The sequence below is a fragment of the Convolutriloba macropyga genome, chromosome 3 (genome assembly GCF_964194025.1).
Source record: "Convolutriloba macropyga chromosome 3, txConMacr16.3, whole genome shotgun sequence".
Taxonomy (NCBI): Eukaryota; Metazoa; Xenacoelomorpha; order Acoela; family Convolutidae; genus Convolutriloba; species Convolutriloba macropyga.
Window position 1 is genome coordinate 57,696,345 of NC_134470.1, and position 16,533 is coordinate 57,712,877.

The 16,533-nt window shown below is 35.5% G+C and overlaps 1 protein-coding gene across 1 annotated transcript in view; it reads left to right on the forward strand.

Moving 5' to 3' along the window:
• Window positions 1-1,757: 1,757 nt before the first annotated feature.
• The window catches only part of LOC142336676 (uncharacterized), a 58,921-nt gene continuing 44,145 nt past the window's right edge, over window positions 1,758-16,533 (forward strand). The window contains exons 1-3 of the mRNA XM_075385585.1: window positions 1,758-1,910; window positions 2,140-2,284; window positions 6,891-6,920. Coding sequence (XP_075241700.1) covers window positions 1,758-1,910; window positions 2,140-2,284; window positions 6,891-6,920 — 328 coding nt within the window. The remainder of the gene's footprint in view (window positions 1,911-2,139; window positions 2,285-6,890; window positions 6,921-16,533) is intronic.

Here is a 16,533-nt window from a genome sequence, read left to right on the forward strand (position 1 = left end):
TTCTTCTCTCATTGGTTAACCAGTTGAAATATAAAATGGCTTTTTCTTTTCCACAATGTTTGTTGAAAATGTTTTTGCCCTTTGAATGATTTTGACAAATTTGTGTAAAATAGTTCACAGATATCGAAGGACACTCAAGTGAATTCAGATCAATAACAGGACATTCAAGCAATTCTGACAAAAACTTAACTTTTTCCGCTCCCTTAGCGTAGAATATTGCACCAGGATTCCGCAAGCGAACGCTATGAATTATTTGTGTTAGATAAATATAGGGATAATTTCCTATTTCCCAATCAATACCGTGCAAATTTCTACTCAACCAACTGAAAGATTGCTTTTGTTGAGCTGTTAACTCACTATAACTTGTTGGTGGTAAAAATGACACGCAGTCAAGGTAGTCTTCAGTACAAATTCCAAACTCTTTAACAATAAATTTTTCTTTTCTGTGACGAAATCCTTCAACGTCTAACACAACCGTTTTGCAGCTCAGCATTCCAATAAGTGAAAAATTGACGGATGAAAAATCTTTATATATAAGCAAAATATTATTCCCAAAAAATGCCCGCTAAAACAGTTGCTGTTTTTCCACGGAAGCATATAAGAATAACCAGGTCCTTGGTTATATATTTCGTATATGAAACCTCCTGCGTCGTGTAAAATAGCGTTCAAACGTAAAATTTTTGATACTTTTAGATACTTTTCGAGGGATGAATTGTCGATGCCAATTAGACCTCCATATAGACGCAACTTTAGAGCAATACCATGATCAAAGCAGTCCAACTCACTAAAATATTCACTTGCTGCCAGGAAATAGTTTAATCTTACTGATTTTTCAGGATAAGATGTAGAAATGTATAAGTATTCATCGTGAATGTTTTCCAAACAGTTTCTACAAAGAACTGGTTGATCAAAACGCATGCCAAGTCTTTTTTTCTCACTTACCAAACTGCAACTCAACAAAGTTTTTAAAGCTTTTCGCTGAAGAGTCTAAAACATTTTTTATTAACAATCTCTAAACAAAGAGTGAATAAGATTTTGTCATTCTAATAATAGCGACGGGCTAACTTATCGAGTTTTGAATTTTATAGTTTTAAACACTAAGAACCAATAACCGCAATGCTGACTGCATGTTGTTTTTGTTTGTCCATGAATTCTCCAATTGGTTATGATAAGACATAGAACAACGCATTCGTATACTGTGTAGTCACTCTCCTTTCGCCTTACTAGAACTAAGGTTAAATTTCAAAATTTTGCTGTATTTTGATTGGCTAAGATAAAAACCAAATATATCCAACTATTATGCTCTACGTGACAGGTATAGTAATTGCTGTTTTCTGATTGACTAAGATAAAAACCAAATATATAAAACTATTATGCTCTACGTGACAAGTATGTTTTTGAGCTATTTTTAGAAGCAACACGCCTAAACATGTAGCAAAAACAATTGAACACAAATAATCATTTTCTTTCAATTCTTGCATACTGTTTGGTTGCTCACAAAATCCAAATCTTTGCTCTACAACAAACTGAAAATTGTTTGCAAACTCTTTTCACAGTCTTTCCTCATTTCTTTTTGTCTTTCTCCACTATTGATAACAATCTAATTATTCTCGAATCAAGAGTGATACAAATTTCTTAAGTCTTAGAACAAATTGTTTTATCTTTTGATTATATGGAAAAGCTGACCAAAAGTTTTCACGACCCGACAAATTACCACAACAAACCATTAATTGCAGCATTGTCTTCAAAGTTTGAACATGTCTCCGGTGGCAATTATTCTGAAAGAGGAGGCCAATCCCGATTTGAGAACAATAGCATATGGAACTTACAAAAAAGAGAAAGTCGTTGTTGTTAAACAAGAGTTGCGGGACAACGAGTGGATTACAATTAACCACATGGCGCTACCAATTGTAATTTTCGACTACATCCAATCATTCAGATTTGACAGATTTGAAAAAGCGCTGATGAAAGAGCACATTACACGATCGATCATGTTACCAGCTACGTAAGAGAATTTGTTTTCAATCCAGAGACGATTGATGAAAATGTTAGGAAAACTCTTTACGACTATGATATCAAAGAGATTCCTCTATACAAAAATCAGGAGGGCTATTGGAGGCACCTGGAAATTATTGATAGTTTGTGGCGGACTCCAAAAAGCCCCGAAAGCCCAGACAATACAAGTTGGTCAAATTCTCCTCTACCAGACTCAACGCCAACTCCCTCAACTCCCAAGGTAGCGGAAGTTTCCATAATTGCCAGCAGCAGTCTCGAGACGACATCAGTCAGCCTTTGCTTTGCTCCAAAGAAACGAAAGCTTGATATCAACTTCTAATACTCATTTAAAGATATTGCTTCTTTTGTTTCTGAGATCTTCTAGTGTGAAAACTATTTTGTTAGTATTGTTTGTTCCGTGTTATATAGCCTAATATTTCTTTCTATTTTTTGTCTCAACGCACATTGTTCCACTTGAAATTGAATTTTTGCTTCCACTCCACTTTCTTCTCATACACAGTAAACAGTATACACATTCTATTGAACATGCGATATCGTGATGAAAATCAAAGTATTCTTGAGACGACGACATGCTACTTTCTTTTTAAATACAAACTCAAACTTGTGACCACACCTTGTCTTTGATAATAAAACAATACGTGTTCAAACACGTGCAAGACGATAATAAAGGCTAAACTCGACTGACCAATCAGAGAAGCGGAGACGACCACACTGAATTGCTTATGGTAATAAAAAAGACCACATCTTGTTTTTGATAATAAAACAATACGTGTTCAAACATGTGCAAGACAGTAATAAAGCCTAAACCGGACTGACCAATCAGAGAAGCTGAGACGACCACACTGAATTGCTTATTGAAATGAAAGACATATGTTGGCACATGTAGTAGACATAATCACTGGTAGGAAAAAACAAGTGCAGATTAGATAAAAATTGATAAACACTGTAGACATACAGCTTTAGTTAAGTTATTTTTTGTGCTATGAAAATTTTTGGAGAACAAAAACAGAACAGGAAAACTGTTTATTAATGTAAAGAAAAAATTAGAATATCATTCACAAAAAAATGGAAGTTAGTTTTCTTAAGTATTTATGGAAAATAGACTGCTCATTCTATCATTTTGCCTAAGTTACGCAGTAAGGTTCAGTCGGACATCAGTTTTTCCCGTTAAAATTTTGTCATTTTTATAGTTTTCCCCATGTTTTACACTATATTACGTGATCACATTTGCATTGTCCCTCAAACACCTTGTTTTACACAATTTACCGGTCTGCACTTGTTGTCATTTACAATGCAAAACAGTTTGTGCATAATGGAATTGCTTTTTGAGGAAGTATTTTGCATAAAATTGTTCAAAAACAACAATTTTTACTCTAAAAATACACTATTTTTTTCTCGATTTTCAACTCTCCCGTCATACAATTGTGGTATATGAATTGCTTTACCGCACATTTTCAAACACTTTTTCAGTACTTTTTTGGAACATTTCATATAGTTTCGAGCATTTGTTTTGTCCATTTCATACGTATATTTCTTCTCATTTTCTGCAAAGTTGCATTCTTTTCACCTTGGACGCTGCAAATTTCTTATCAGACACAATAATTCTCAATTTGGAGCCCTGGCACTTAAATTTTATTGTTTTTCTAATCTGCCCACACTCCCTAATCTGGTATAACATATGGGCAATAAAACTATCAAATTAAAGCCAGATGTTCGATCAAAACCAGATGTTGGATCAAAAGCACCAAAATTTGACTCCATCTTGGTTTTAATTTAGTTATATTACATAAAACTTATCAAGAGATTGAAGTAATGAAAAGGTTAGTATATTTTCTGTCTTTTGAAATCCCATGAATAGTCTTTTTGATTAAAAAAGGTTTAAGAATTTTTAAATTTTAAAACCAACTTAAGGGACCCCAAAAAATTGCAAATATTTCACAAGTTTTTCAATAATTCCAGAAAACTGTGAAATTTTAACAAGTTTTTTCTCCTCGCACAAAATAGCTGGAAAAATCGTAAGTTTTTGCCCACCGAACAAATTCGTTAAAAATTTCACAAGTTTTTCTCACCGCACAAAAGTGACAAAAATTTTACAAGTTTTTGTCCCCGGCACAAATCGAGAAAATTTTTACAAGTTTTTGTCCCCCGGCAAAATTGAGAGACAAAATTTTTCGACCTCAAAAATGTACCGCACGATTTGTCACGGGTGGGGACGTCCCCACCCGTGACAAAACGTTATGCACGATTTGTCACGGGGGGACGCCCCCCCCCCGTGACAATACGTGCATTTTAGTATACTACTTATGATACCAAATGTTTAAAATATTTTAGCAGAAGTTACCAGGATATGTTCAACCCACAAACGTTTTTACGGTACTTGAAAAGCAATGCTCTGGAAAATTGAGGAAACTTCATGTTTTTCTAACCTTTTCTAGACAATTAATATCTTGAAATTCTCGAGAGTTGGTTACGGCTTCGCAAAGCATCTCTGTTTTGCAATGCTGAAGCAAAATCACGAGACTTCCTACCAAAATGCTTATAATGTATGTGGACATCAGGGAAGGTAAATTATTGTGAAAACCCTCCTGCAAGAAACGTTTTTGGGCATTGGTGTACGAATAGCGTTGAGAAGTCGTGGGAAAAACTGCTTCACTTGCAGACAATAGGGCGGGAGGGAAACAGAGATCGGAAATGTTGGATTTCTATTGTTCCTGTTTCCGGATGCTACAAAAAATACAATTTGTCAACAGTGAATTTGACGTGTTAGACCATTTCTTTTTCAAAACAACACACAAGAAATTGAGATTCATACACATGTTTATTTACAAGTTTCGTAACTCTTTTCCTTTACCTTGACTTGTGTGACGTTTTCTTAACGGGTGCATTTACAATGGCTATCCACGCATTTGTTTCACAATTTGTTTACCCTGACAATCTGCGCCATCAATAGCCGCCACATTTTGAAGAGTCTGAGGGAGATTGTTCCGTACAAAAGAAACTTCCTGGCCACCGAAGAAGACGGCTCGCAAACTTAGTGCTATAGACAGTGATGGGTGAGGCAGAGGCAGTCTTAAAAAGAATTTATTTGACATATGTTTTTTGCAGTATCGTAGAAGACGGGGTCAGCCACTCAAAACCACTTTCTTCTAAAGCGACATATTTTGCGTGAAATGTTTTATGAATTTGAACCAGTGTTTCTCAAACAAGGACTTCAAGGTTAAGGCAGACACTACTTGACAAAATTTGGACCAAATTGTTCAAAGAGTTTGTTCAAGGACTCAATAAAATATCCAAATGTCACGGTTTGAATAAAGTGTTGTCTGAGCATTATATTGCTTGGGTGCTGAAAAACATCACGATTCGGGGAATATGGCCTCTCAAAAAGATAGCAAAAGCCCATAGTGGATCAGGAAATAAGGAAAACATTTTATTACCAAACAAAGGATCCATGACCCTCAGACACTGACCATGTATGGAATATTCTAATTATGTTGACAGTTTATTTTTAGGTGCTGAATGTGCCAAATTTCGGCATATAAAGTATATAAAATCAACTCATCCATTATTGCCAGTTCCACTGCTGATGACGGGGGGATCAAGACAAGCTGAGCTGTTGAATGTGCTGGGAGAATCTATGCAAAGAGAGTGTTGGGAAAATGTATGATAAGTACTGAAAAACCTGAATGAATTTGTGTAAAGAAAGTGTTCAGAATATGCAGGACAAGTGCGGAAAGTGTTCAGATTATGTAAAGAAAGCGTTGAAAATATAAAAGACGACTGCTGGAATTTGCTTACATTGTTTTGAAAAATTGTTAACAAGAAGTAACACATTCGATGACAGTGCAAAAATTATGTAAGTGAAGTGCTGAAATAGTTGACAAATTTTAAAACGATTTCTGAAAACTGTTTAAGAGGTGTAAGGAACGGTTGAATTTTTTTTAATGTGATAAAAGTGTAGAAATGAAGTACTGAATGTGTTGAAAAAATGTGCCAAAAAGGGGGAGGGAATCGTTGAGTTTTTTAATGTGCTGAAATACTGAATTATACTACAAAAAAAAGCAAATCTTCCACAATTGTTCTGAAACCGTGCACTCTTGCGGCAGAGCAAAAAGAAGAAGCTCTTGTTCTAGAGATTGAGCTGTGGAAGGGACAGTTATGTAAAAAAATATTCTCAAGATGTGGAGAGTGTGTAGGTACAGAGTGGAAGCTATGAGAGACAAGCGTTGAAAGTGAAGAACATGTATGGAATGCGATCAAAGCCGCAAAAAATATTTATACCAGCCGAAAAAACTTCCGCTTCATGTGCCTTTCGCTAAAATAATAATCCGCTTAATGTGTTGTAGATTGTTGAATTTATATAAGAAATGCGTTAAAAAAATTCATTAAGCAGCTAATTATGTGATTAATGTTTGTCTGCTCGAGAATGTTTTCTTGTCTGCTCGAGAATGTGTGGGTATGTGTGTGTGTTTGTTTGCGTGTATGTGTGTGTTTGTGCGTGTGTAAGAGTGGTGTGTGTGTGTGTGTGTGTGTGTGTGTGTGTGTGTGTGTGTGTGTGTGTGTGTGTGTGTGTGTGTGTGTGTGTGTGTGTGTGTGTGGTGTGCGTGCGTGTGCGTGTGATTGTGTGTGTGTGTGCGTGTATATATATATATATATATATATATATATATATATATATATAAATATATATATGCGTGTTTGTTTGTTTGTGTGTTTGCGTGTGTGTGTGTGAGGGTGTGTGTGTGTGTGTGTGTGTGTGTGTGTGTGTGTGTGTGTGTGTGTGTGTGTGTGTGTGTGTGTGTGTGAGGGTGTGTGTGTGTGTATGTGTGTGTGTGCGTACGTGCCTGCATGGGTAATAACTTTGGTTTTTATTTTAGGTTACAGAGGGCAATGCGGAAGTCCATTTGGTAAGCCCATTTAAATATGATTATGCATACATTTCTGCTCATACTTTTCTGCTCAGTACACTTTGAAAAAGAACTTATTATCTTGCTCATACATCTTTACCATTTTCGGGCTGGCAGAGGACATGAGCAGCATTCGAAAAACTTTAAAGTTCACTTTTGATTATATATTTTGATTTTCTTGAATTCTGTTTTTCTTTTTAATTGTTCTTCAACGGCTGAAAGCACAATTTGATGAGGTGTCAACCAAAATTAAAAAAGTGCTTTAAAGTATTCGTTTTTGAAAACAAAATTTGGTCAAGCGAGATTGAAATTATTTCAGTTTTTACTGCAAATTAATGAAAACATATTTTGAGTAAACTATTTGCATATTCGCATTTAGGCATTCATAACAAAACACAGAAAAAGCTTTTCTATTGATTCTAAAATTATTTTTAAATGAGCTACTCAAAAGTTGTCGCAGATAATTTTTCTTCGAAACTTTGTGTATTACAAACTTCCTTGTTTTTTCTCACAAGACTTTGGTTATAATCGTTTAATCAACCTTCAGTTATTTAGTTAGTCAGTAAAGCAAATTATTGCATCGTTGCTTGTCGTGCTCGATAACCCGGCTCAAAAGAGTTCAATAAGTTGAAATTTAAATTAAATTTAGAACTGAAAATATACAAAAATTAGCTCGTATTCATAGTACTTATCTATGCGAAACTAAACAGAAAAGATTTAGATTAGCTTAAAATAATTTATATGATTGACAAGTGAATAGATCCTAGTTCCGAATCCCGGATGTGATTTTCTATTTTCATCAACATTTCATGAAAATCATATATGGCCTAGTTACAATCGAGTTCATTGGTTGGAAGTCGGTAGATCTTAGAATCAAGTTTCTGTTGGTGGGAGATTTTACTACTGACATGTGATTGATAGGTCAAAACGATATCGATAGCCCGGAAACAAAATTAGAATTGAGCTCACTTTTGTGGCCATTAGTTATCGGAAAACTTTGTCAGGTAAGTTTCTCTTTCGTTCTTTGTTCTTTGAACCTTTAATAAAGCTTCTAAGTTTCTTGATGTTCGTTTGAAACCATCACATACTCCCTTTTTTAAGCAAGTTTATGGGTATAGGTTCTCCAAATCTTTCCAGCTGTTTTCTGTTTCTTGTTGATGTTTCGTGAAGGCTCTGATGGTTTGGGCTATTGGTGCTCTGCAGATGATGTGGCTGCAGAATCTTCATCTTAATTCGAAGGTCCCACATCTGTGTTCTGAAGTCGTGGTTCTGATTTAGATATGTTCTCCTCCGCTGATTGTTTAGATTTCACATTGTCCTCGTCCAGTCTCGCAATTTGGTTGTCGCTAACAAGTATAGTCCGTGCTTAGTTTTTGGGCTGTATGAAAGATGTGTTCAAGCTCTTCTTGATGATGAAGTTAGCAGAAACTGTCTTTGCCTTCTCATTGGACTCTAATAAAATGAATTCACAAAAGTCGAAATCTGCTATTGCTTGTAGTCTCCTTCTGCGTCCCGACAGGAGTCCAACTGGAGTTTTGCTCCTCGCCTTTGAAGTGTGGCGATGTGTCATCAGTGCCCTATGCAGGAATGCTCCAAAGGACAACTTAAAAGTGGAATTTTATGCTTGGGAAGTAGATGTTATTAATTGCGAGGCATACACGATCGTTGTCGGATTCGTCTTTGTCAAAATCCATTCTGCTTAAAGCATCTGTTTGGAGTATCTGCTATCCTGATGTGTATTTCAACTCATAGTTGAAGCCCATTAGAGCATCTTTGGGATCTCCTCATTCGGTGCAAACAGATATTTGAGTGATTTGTAGTGGGTCTTTAGAGTATATCGTCTTCCAAGAAGGAATTGCTTCAATCTTGTGACCACAAACACAATTTCCAGTTCTTCCCGCTCTATGTTCGAATAGTTTTCCTCCACTGGAGTCATTTTTTTATACATATATAACTGGATGTCCTTTTTGCGAAAGAATCCTGCGGATTGTTTTTTCAGAGGCGTCAGTATTAACTGTTCCTTCTTTTGTAAACCGTATGACTGTACAATTGTGTTAGCACATAATTCATTTTTCATGTCTTCAAAGGCTTTTTGTTGCATTTTGCCCCACGAGTAATTGCTATTTCTCATGTTGTTAAAGGGTAGCATTTTTGTAGCAAATCAACATGTTTGGGATCTGAAGCTATTCTTTCCTTTGAAATGGAGTATACCAAAGAGCTAACAATATCGACTTGTTTTGAGTTAGATTTTTTCTCATGAAGAGTAAAATTTTTCTCACGTAGTCAACCCTTGTCTGCAAGCACCCTCTTGTCGAACTGCTCGGTGGTAGTTCCATACACCAAAACATCGTCTTGAAAGATCAGAACGCCATTGATTCCTTTGAGTGTTGATTCGATGCAATTTTGAAAGATTGAGGCAAAATGTTGAACAGTCCCTGAGATGTGTTGATTGTGGATATATATTTTGCCTCTTCGTCAAATTCAATTTGATAGTAGGCATCTGAGAGGTCATTTTTGCCAAAGTATGAGGCCCCATGTAGGATGTGGAAGATTGTCTCCATTTCTGGAATTGGGTAGTCCTCATCCATGACCTTGCCATTGATATGCATTTTTAAGTCCACAAAAAGTCTCAGTTATTTAGTCCTCTTTCTCTGCCACCCCACTGAAGATGCATTACTGACTCCTCCGGGCTGTACCGGTTCAAGGATGCCCTGTCTGACCATCTGTTCCAGCTTCTCTGTGACCTTGCTTGAAGAGGTATTTTTCTGGCTGTGCAGAACATTGCCTGTTATCCTGGTTCCAGCTTCATTTGAGCTTTGTAACCCTTCACAGCACTTATGTGTTCGGTTGTGATGCTGTTCACACCATGCTTGGGTCGAGAATCTCAACCAAGAAGTCCAAATTCTTCATCAGACTGCACAACTGCTAATTGTGTTTATGTGAGCGTGCTTCCGTTCCACTCAACGTCGCAAGTAAGTGACCCCAGAAGCGTTAATTGATTATCCTCATAAGCTTTGCGAGGTCTTATGTTACCATCCAACTGAGTTTTATCAAGCTCAAACCATATTTTTAATGACATCGCTGTGCTATATGCACCTTTGTCTACTTACGTTTTTACTTTGCAGTTATTTGTCGAGTTATATTCCAATGTCGAAGACATGCTGACAGCTTGTTCTTTAGTATAAAACGTTCCCACCTCCAATTGTGGAGGTGCTTGTACTGAAAAAATTTTTTCTGCGCAAAATTCATTCTGTTCATTGTTTTTACCTGAATTTGTTTGGGGTTTGCTTCTACACATTTTTGAGAAGTGTCCCACTTTTTCACATGTGTTGCATTTTTTACTTAACCTTATAAAGGGTCAATTAGAGTGTCGCTTACCGCCACACCTAGTGCACATGTTGTTCCTTTTATTAGCCGTACTTTCTTCTTTTGGTTTTCGAAAGGTCTATTTGAAGTTGAAACCAACTTCTTCTTTCACAGTGAATGGCTTATTACCTGATGAAGGACATGCAAAAGCCGTTGTTTGACTTCTGGACCGTAAACTCTCAGTCATTTCAGTAACCGACATTTGTGGTTTTGCTTTAATACCCTCTAGTAGTCTAAGTTTTGCTTCAGGGCCCTCAAACCTGAGATAAACTCGATTTTTATCAACTTCTCTTCGGGATTGGCCGCTGTTTTGAGTTTTTTGAAGTGAGAATAGCGTGCTTCCTCTCTAACGCGCAAGAAAATTGTCGTCTGACTCCCCTACACCTTGAATTAGGGACAGAAATTTAGCCCTTTCTGCGTTACTACTCTCTCTTTAAGAGAAATAAACTTTTGAATTGACAATCTGATGTCTTTGAACGGAGTGTCTATCAAATTCCTAGGACTCATTAGGCTGCTGAGGTTAATAATTGCATCTTGCCCGCACATACTATGAAAAAGATTGGTTACCTGTAGGTCTTGTGCAGTACCGTCGGTGTTAATCTTGTCTTCTTTCTTCTCTGCGCGACATTTCGCCACAAAAGTCATAATCCACGCAGTAGCTGATTCTGCATTCTGTAGATCCAAAATTTATCTGTCTGTAGCTGGTCTGGACACCATTGTCCTGGTTGATAACACGGGTCAAAAGAATTCAAAAAATGAATGTTAAATTAAATTTGGAACTGAAAATATACAAAGATTAGCTCGTATAAATAGTACTTATCAATGAAAAATATACAGAGAAGATTTAGATTAGCTAAAAATATTTTACATGATTGAAATGTGAATAGATCTTAGTTCAGTATCCTGGATGTGATTTTCTTCTTTTGACAACATTTCATGAGAATCATATCTGGCCTAGGTACAATCGAGTTCATTGGAGGTCGGTGGATGTTAGAATCAGGTTTCTGTTTTTGGCAGAATTTATTTCTGACATATGGTTGATAGGTCAATAAGATAATGATAGCGCCGAAACAAATTTAGAATTGAGTTTAGCTTTGTGACCATTACTTATCAACGTAGCAACAAAGTTCGTCAGGTAAGTTTTTCTTTTGTTCTTTGAAATTTTATTAAAGAAAACTTCTAAGTATCTTGATGTTTCTTTGAAACCGCACACCGCTTTTCTTTAGCAATTTGAGACAATTGAAAAAGAACTAAAATGAATCTTTATAATTTCAGGAAACCAACGGTAACATTTTTGAAAATCAATTCAAACAAAGTTTTGTAATTTATGACCTATTTTTCCTGTTAGAAAGAAAAACTGTTTAAATGCTGAAGTGTCAGTTCGCTGAAACTACTTTTTTGAAATAGGCTCAAGCTGCTTCTTTTTAAATTTATACGCATAAAATTAGACTTGCATTTTTCCTCTTCTTTTTTTCTATAAGCCTCTGTTGCATTAAAAAATGATAAATTGTTTTTATCTCTCTTTGCTGAAAAATGAACTTCAATTTTCTCTGTGCAACTCATCTCCCCATCAATTCATCAACCGTTGCCACCCCAAAGCCTTCGACATTTTCGCCGGTGACACTGTTCTAGAGTTGTAAATTTTCCAACAAAAATGTATGCTGATCTGCAATGTAGTTTAGTTTCGAACAGAAAATTGACAACTTTTAGCTTTTACAAGATGTTGAGATAACTTGACAAAATAAACTTTTATCAAGCAGAAATACTTTTAAAAAATTTGTTTGTCATCTGAAAATAATACAACGAAGTGTCGTTGAAAACCTTAAAAGATAAGCATGCGTCTTATGAGCTTTTCACACAATACTTAGTCATTTTTACATAACCACTAAAAATTCTATTGGTCGCCATACTACATTGGGTTACAATTATTCGTTTGTTAGTGAACACTTTTTACCATCTTTAAAACCATTTTTATGTTCTACATTGAAATACTTTGAGACATGTATACGAGTCCTTTCTACTGAATAGTTACATTGTAATAGTTACTTTTTCCCCGATAAACTTTAACAACTATGCTAATTAGGCGAAAGTTGAAGAAAAGCTAATTGATAATCAATTTGAAAAAAATCCTTCTCGTTACAAGATACGGGTTGAAAAGATTAATTGTTCATAGTTTGGCACCGCAAAGATCTCCTGATTGCTTAATTACAAATTTCACTAAAGCAGGTTTCATTCTAACTGAACTTGTTTGGGCGGAAAACAGTGAACAAATTTTGATCCTGATTTTAAACTAACAGGCGGTATTTAGTAAGTAAGGCTAATTTCAATTCAACAGAAAGAAAACGTTTTTGACACACAGTTGTTCATTGGTAGATTAAATTTTGCAATTAAATAATACCAGATGCGGAATCTGATCATTTACAGCAAAACATCACTTTGTTATAATGTCGGCGGGCCCTCAGTTGAATGTGCAAATTAATTAAATGACAATGAATGAAGACTTTAAAAATCAAAATACTGAAACAAAAACTTGAAACTGTTCTCAATTCAATTTTTAAGGACTCTGCTCTGATAGCGTATTTTCATTTCTCATCAAAAATTTGAATTTTGAATGAGCATAAAAACTATGGGTTCACTTGGTATACAAAATGTGTATACTTAAACTGCTCATCTTTTTTATCCGATATGCGGTTTTATATCATATTGACTGCAGCACAGAGATTATTCGCTCTCCGAGTTTTCATCACCTATTTTGTTGCTAAACCAAAATTATTTTGGGCGTCAGATCGGTTTTTAAAGCAAAAGAATATCAAGAAAATTAAAAATCCTTTACTATTGTGCAATTTACCTTAATCTAGCAATACGGAAAGCTAATATTTAGTAAGAAAATTTCCCTCAAAAAATGTGTTTCAGCTAAAAAAAACATTACCCGATTGCTTGTCAGAAATTAAACGTCAAGTTTGGTCAATTCAGTTTGTTACTTTCCGACAGATATGTTTTACTCAATCTAGACTATCTGGTTTCAGTTTAATTTTAATCATAATTACCGTAACATAGGTTTGGAGCTCCAAAGAAACAATTTTGAAAACTTTGGAAAAAATTCTTTGCTCAAAACTCGAAACACATATTTCGTGGAGCGTTTTCTCCTCGTGATCAAAGCTTTTGTCTTCATGTAGGGTGAAAAAAATTAATAAGTTGATAGTGATATTTAAAAAGTTTATTACTTTGTTTGCACAGATTTCTGACAAATTTCAACCTTTACAAGATGCTGGGATAATTTGACAACATAGCTTTTATCAAAAAGGATTACCCAGGATGAGGCGCCATCCGGAAGTGACCGCTGATCAGACCATGCCAGACGAAAGTAACTTCTGATCAAACCATCTCACACCAAAGTATCCTCTGATCAGACAAAAGTGCGCTCGAAACACCGTGTGCATTCGAAGTGCGCTCGAAACTGTCTCTGACCAGACCTTCCCCGACAGAAACGACCTCTGATCAGACCGAAATTAGAACATTGTCCATATGATTGTGCGACCATTGCCCAGTCCAAAACCAGACCATCGCCCAGACAATTGTGCACTTAAAATCGCTTCTGATCAGACTATTGTGCGCTCAAAATTCACTCCTGATGAGACTATTGTGCGCTCGAAATCACCTCTGATCGGACTCAATTGCGCTCGAAATAGTTTGATCAGTGAATAGCTTCCACTATGAACGGACTTCTTCAATTTTGTAATAATATATTCATATAATGAAAACTGAGGTTTGCATTATTAAACTCATCTAAAGAATGGACAAATCTAAAAGTATTGCCAAAGAGAAAAAAATCCAACTGCTGAGAAAAAATTTCACTTAGTATACCATTAGTGCGTATTTTGAACTCAATGGATGAATTTAGACAGCTTTCCATATGAAACGTCGTGTTCTACAGTTAATAAAGTTTTCGTTCAAAGGGGACCGGGTTGTTCTGTCAGCTGGTCCCCTTTGGTTCTGATCAAAGTCATCAGACTCTAGATTTGTCTGTGATCAGAGTGCTGCTTTTTGTTGCCTTTTGGCAGAGCTAACATTTCTACGTAAAAAAAAACAAAGGTCCCTAGACCGACGTGACCTCTGATCATACCATCCCCAGACTGAGGTGACCTCTGATCATACTATTGTGCGCTCGAATGGAATCCAAGATCCTTTAATTTTGGTCCGGGTTCACACCGTGTTCGGTAGACTTGGTTTGATCAGAGATCACTTCCGGATGGCACGTCAACTTGGGTACTGAATAATGAAATTTGATTGTGACAATAGTAAAGTAAAACGAATTGCAGTAGTGGATAAAACAAGGAAACCAGCCACCAGTAAAATTTGACCCATTCTCCTAACGCTAATCGCGCATGTCGAATCGGGCCAAATTTTACTGCTAACTGGTTTCCTTGTTTTATCCACCACTAAATATTACCTTCATATTCACTCAAAATCTATCATTTCTTGTCTCACTTAGTGCAAACCATTAGTGTCGAGTTAAGCTGGTAATTATCCATTATCAGATGGATAGTTCGGGTTCTATCCCCACTGACTCCAGTGGACGTATCCCCGATACTAGTATAAAACTAGTGAGACCGTGTAAAAAGCACGTAAAACCAACTTGCGAAAATTGGTGTGACCACTTCGAGGATAAATTGAATAAAAAAACCAGCTTAACTGTTTTAAAAACTTCAAATTTTGCTAATATTTATATAATATTAAGATCCTTGTTTTTATTTATTACTTGTTCAAATCATAATTCAGCTAAAAACCCAAAGTAATAGCAAAATTTAATAATTTAATGAAAAAATAAAGCAAATTTCAAAATGAGAGCGAAATCCCTCTTTTAAGAGCGAAATCACTCTTTAAGAACGAAATCGCTCCTATCGGAGTGATGCACCAGTACAAAATCACTATTTATCGCGCTTAAAGAGTGATTTCCCTCTTTTTAAAATAAATTTTAAAGTTATCTAACTTTTTCAATGAATTTTTGTTTTTTGTCTTTCTAAATTTTTTTTATTTTAAACTATCTATACTCTTCATTAAATATATACTTTTTCTATATTTATCCCATTATTAATAAGAAATGAGACGAAATTATAATATTTACATGAACAACTTTCTTCATTTTGTGTAATAATATATTTTCATTGGTGGTCAGATCAGTGTAAGGACCTTCGGTCTTGGTTCCCCAACTGCTTGGCTTGCCACGAACTTCGTCCGTTCAGAGATTTCTAGTAAATCCTGTAGGTATATCCACATCTGGATGTTGTCTTTTTACATGAGCATTCATTCCATCAGAAGGGCAATATAGACAACTAACTTTAGTAGAAGTACAATTTCTAAATGTATACCTGCTTTTATCAAAATCAGTTACTGGTTTTACATAAATACATCTATTACAACATCTAGTTATAACTTTAGGATTAGGGCTAGGATCAATGCTGGAATTAGGGCTAGAGCTAGAGCTAGAGCTAGGATTAGGGCTAGGGCTAGGATAAGAGCTAGAGTCAATACTAGGACTATATCCAGATTCATCTTTAAAAGAACAATCAGTTTTCATGCAAATGCCGCTTAATGTTTTATCACCACACACACATTTACTAATTTTACCTTCATGACATATTGAAAAATGAAAAGCTAGATTAAACGCAGCTCCACATTTATAATTACATTCTAAACATTTTATAACCATTTATGATAGGGTAAAATCTGAGAACTTGCGAAACAACTTCGTTGAGCAGTTTGACTTATTATAAATAATATTTAGCCAAGATTTCAATTAAATCCTTAGTATTATCTTTAGACGCGAAAAACTCTGTTAAATATTTCTTTCCCGTCATATTGAGCATAATAGTTTTATATCTTCTATCTATGATCACTTCAAGGTCTAATTCTTTTTTATCTCTAACAAAATTCATAATTTCTTTTCTAAATTCTTCATTATTTTCATATAGATTGCTTAATTACTTTCTTCCCCTTCTATTTAAAATCCCATCCTCTTCAATTTTATATTCTCCTTGAGTTGTATTTTGTGGATCAGTGAACGAACTTTGTTCGTGGTTTACCAAACTGCTTCGCAGATCATTATCCAACTCTTCTCCATATCCAACGTAAACCAATGTACTTACTCTATTCAACATTGTGCTTGCTCTCATTGCTATACCCCCAGCATTTCCTGATACCATATCGGGGTAAATATAACTAATTATAAATAAACCTCAGCTTATAA